Below are 3,280 nucleotides of genomic sequence, written 5' to 3'. Positions count from 1 at the left end.
GCACATCATTGGTCGAAGTCGAAGAGACCCTAAAGCGGATCGTGCCAGACTACGAGGGCAATCTCGAAGTTAAAATGACGAACCCGAACGCAAGACTCCAACTCCTGGGCGTCGTCAAAATAGAAGAGGAAGCAGTTGCGAAGATTTTGAATGTCGGCCGAATGCTAATCGACTTTGTTAGCTGCAGGGTTAGGCGAAGAGCAGAAGTGAGACGATGCTACCGCTGCCTCGACTATGGCCAGTCGAGCGGCTCGTGCAGGGGCTCTGATCGCAGTTACGTTTGGGTGAGACATAACTCGATGACTTATGGCAGTGTATGTCTCACCGCGAACGACCGGATAGACGACCTCCAGACCAAACTAGACGATCTGGAAGACGCTCTGCAGGATATGCATGCGAATCTCATTGTGGCTGGAGATCTCAATACCAAAGCTCTCGAATGTGAGGAGGCCAAGCTTGACTCCAGAAGAAGACAAATCATGGAGGTGGTGTCGAGACTGTAACTAGCAGTACTCAACACAGGCTCTACATTAACCTTCCAAAGTCCTGGCTACAGAGAGACGATCCCGGAAGTCTCTACAGCCTACGAACACCTTGTGGCAATAGTCGCAGGCTGGTAGGTGATCGAGGATTATACCGGGAGCGATCATCAGTAGATGCTATCTGAAGTGCACGATAAGATGCCAGCCGTGACATGTGCAGAGCGACCCCCGGTGGAACATCGCAAGAATGGATCGAGAGAGGCTGTCTTCAGACATAGATGAAGGTTGGAGATCCCAACATATTGCTTCCACGAGTCCATCGCCAACTGCAATGGCCACGATGATTACTGCAGCATCTATGCAGCTCTTCGAAAAGAGTTCCGCGAAAGCGTTCCCAAAGAAGAGCACGAAACGGCACAGGCGTCCTGCAACTGGTGAATGAACAAGGTCGCAGATCTTCGCAGGAAGTGCTTAAGGCTACGCCGGTTAGCACAATGAGCAAAGAGACGCGAACTCGACGCTGCTCCCTTGGCCGCAGAGTATCAAGCGGCGATGAAAGTTTTGAAGGGAACCATCAAGGCCAGTCAACGACGATGCTGGAAGGAGCTCTGCCTGGATGTCGACCAGAATCCGTGGGGATTAGGGTACCAGATCGTCACTCGCAAGATGGGGACTCACACGCTAGGTATCCCTCAGGACGCGTGGACTTTGCAAATTTTTATTCATACCCTATTCCCCTCGCAGCCGAAGAGAGAGATTGGCACGGTTGCGCCTTTCAGCCCAGAAGCGTCACAATTTACGGAGGAGGAGCTACTCAGGGCCGCACTTTCTATTCAGCACAAGAAAGCTCCAGGACCAGGCGGCCTTCCAGCGGAAGTAATGAATGCCGTCGCGCAGAGTCACCCCAAGCTTTTGCTAAATAAGAACAACGTGTGCCTCATGGAGGGTATCTTCCCCTCCCCGTGAGAGAAAGCTAGACATGTGCTCATAAGCGAGGGCAAGGGTCCAGCAGATGCCGATTCGTTATACAAGCCTATTTGCATGTCCGATATGGCTGGCAAGATACTGTAAAATCTGCTTAGGCTACGTCTGCACGCAGCCATGAGGTCAGCGAGGGATCTTGCCGCCCACCAGTATGGATTTCGATCCGGCCTCTCAACCATCCACGCAGACCAGGAGGTTGTCACGGCCTGTAAAATAACGGAGCAAGGGAATCATCTATCTCACCCTTTATGTCTGCTGGCCACCTTAGATGTGAGAAATGCCTTCAACTCCGTCAGGTGAGACATGGCAATGAAGGCTCTCGAACGTAATTTCAGCGTCCCGGGGTACATACTCGGAACTCACGGTGTTCATTTGGACGTGCGCTTCCTAGAATACAATACTGGCGATGGCCAAAGAAGCTTTGAGTTGACTTCGGGGGCAGCCCAGGGCTCCATACTGGAACCGGATATCAGGAATATTTTCTACGATGGTATCATACGTATGGCATTCCATGAAGATGCTTTCTTAGTTGGGTACGCAGATGACATTGCAGTTGTCATAACTGCAAGACAAACGGAGGGGGCACAGCTGCTGCTCATCCAGGTCATGCGTAGGGTCGGCTCCTGAATGGAAGACCACGGGCTATCTCTAGGAACTCAAAAGGCAGAGATAATGCTACTTGCGAAGAAGCGCATCAACACCTTGCGCAGCTTCATTGTAGGAGACGCGGTGGTCCAGACTAAGTCGACTGTCAAATACTTAGATGTAATGTTCGACAACAAGCTGAAATTTGGTGCGCACATAATTAGAGCAGCCGACAAGACGGCAAAAGAGGTAGCATCGCTTGGCACACACATGGCCAAAGTCAAGGGACCCCGAACGTGCATAAGGCGACTACTGCTACGGGCAGCCGAAGCAGTGATGCTGTACGGCGCAGAAGTTTGGGCCGAGGCGCTGCGACACGACAAATACCTCAAACGCATAGCAGCGGTACTGAGGAGGTGCGCTCTCCGAATCGCTTGTTCCTGCTACACAGTGTCTGAGCCCGCGGTGCAAGTGATCAAGGATGTATTCCCGATCGATCTACTAATTCAGAAGAGACAATCCGTCCACCACCAAAGGCCCGTTCTGGGAAAGGAGGTGGCATCAAGGCTCTCCAGGTCTACCAGCATCGATACTTGGCAAAGCAGATGAGAACAGGAGCTTCGGGGCAGATGGACGGCCTAACTCATTAGTCGGCCAGACAGTTGGCTAAACCGGGAGGCGGAAGAAGTCAACTTCTACCTCACCCAATTTTTGACAGGGCATGGTCTGTTCTGCTCATTCCTCGCCAAAATGAGGAATGTTGCAGACGGCACGTGCCCATATAGCGACTCGACTGACGACGACGTCCACCACACATTCTTCTAATGTGCCCGGTGGAGCGTCGAACGACTCGCCTTGGAGTAAGTCCACGGGAAGATCTCGTCAGACAACGTTGTCGAGAAAATGCTCCGAGGTCAGGAGGAGTAGAGCAAGGTGGCCTGGTACGACAGGGCCATCTTGCGCAGAAAAAAGGAGATGGGCGGCCCTTAGACCTGCCCCCAAAGTTGCTCCAGGCTCCTGCCCCGTAGAGCCAAAATGAGAGTCCCTTAAACAGACCTGTTGCAGTGGCGCAATCAAGAAGTAATGCCACATTGTTTCACTATGCCTCTGGGATGGATATGAGTTTAGTCGGTAGTGCTTATTGCAACGGTGAATGCGACACTCCAGGGACATTAATGGGGGAAGCAAATAGAGAAGCGCTCCTATGGCGGTCGGGGCCTCTGGATTAA

General features: G+C 52.2%; 1 protein-coding gene across 1 annotated transcript; it reads left to right on the top strand.

The window, feature by feature from the left end:
- Positions 1 to 2,093: 2,093 nt before the first annotated feature.
- On the top strand, positions 2,094 to 2,660 carry LOC146872131 (uncharacterized). The gene has a single exon (XM_085664354.1). It carries the CDS (start codon positions 2,094 to 2,096, stop codon positions 2,658 to 2,660), a length of 567 nt encoding a protein of 188 aa, XP_085520480.1.
- Positions 2,661 to 3,280: the final 620 nt, after the last annotated feature.

This window comes from Vespa mandarinia, unplaced genomic scaffold (genome assembly GCF_050613455.1).
Source record: "Vespa mandarinia isolate Hongniang unplaced genomic scaffold, ASM5061345v1 scaffold_46, whole genome shotgun sequence".
Lineage (NCBI taxonomy): Eukaryota > Metazoa > Arthropoda > Insecta > Hymenoptera > Vespidae > Vespa > Vespa mandarinia.
The sequence above is the reverse complement of the archived record's forward strand: the minus strand, read 5'-3'. Positions and strand labels throughout refer to the sequence as shown.

Excerpts from the sequence above, each read along its gene's own strand:
- LOC146872131 (XM_085664354.1), top strand. The coding sequence starts at position 2,094 with ATGGAAGACCACGGGCTATCTCTAGGAACTCAAAAGGCAGAGATAATG.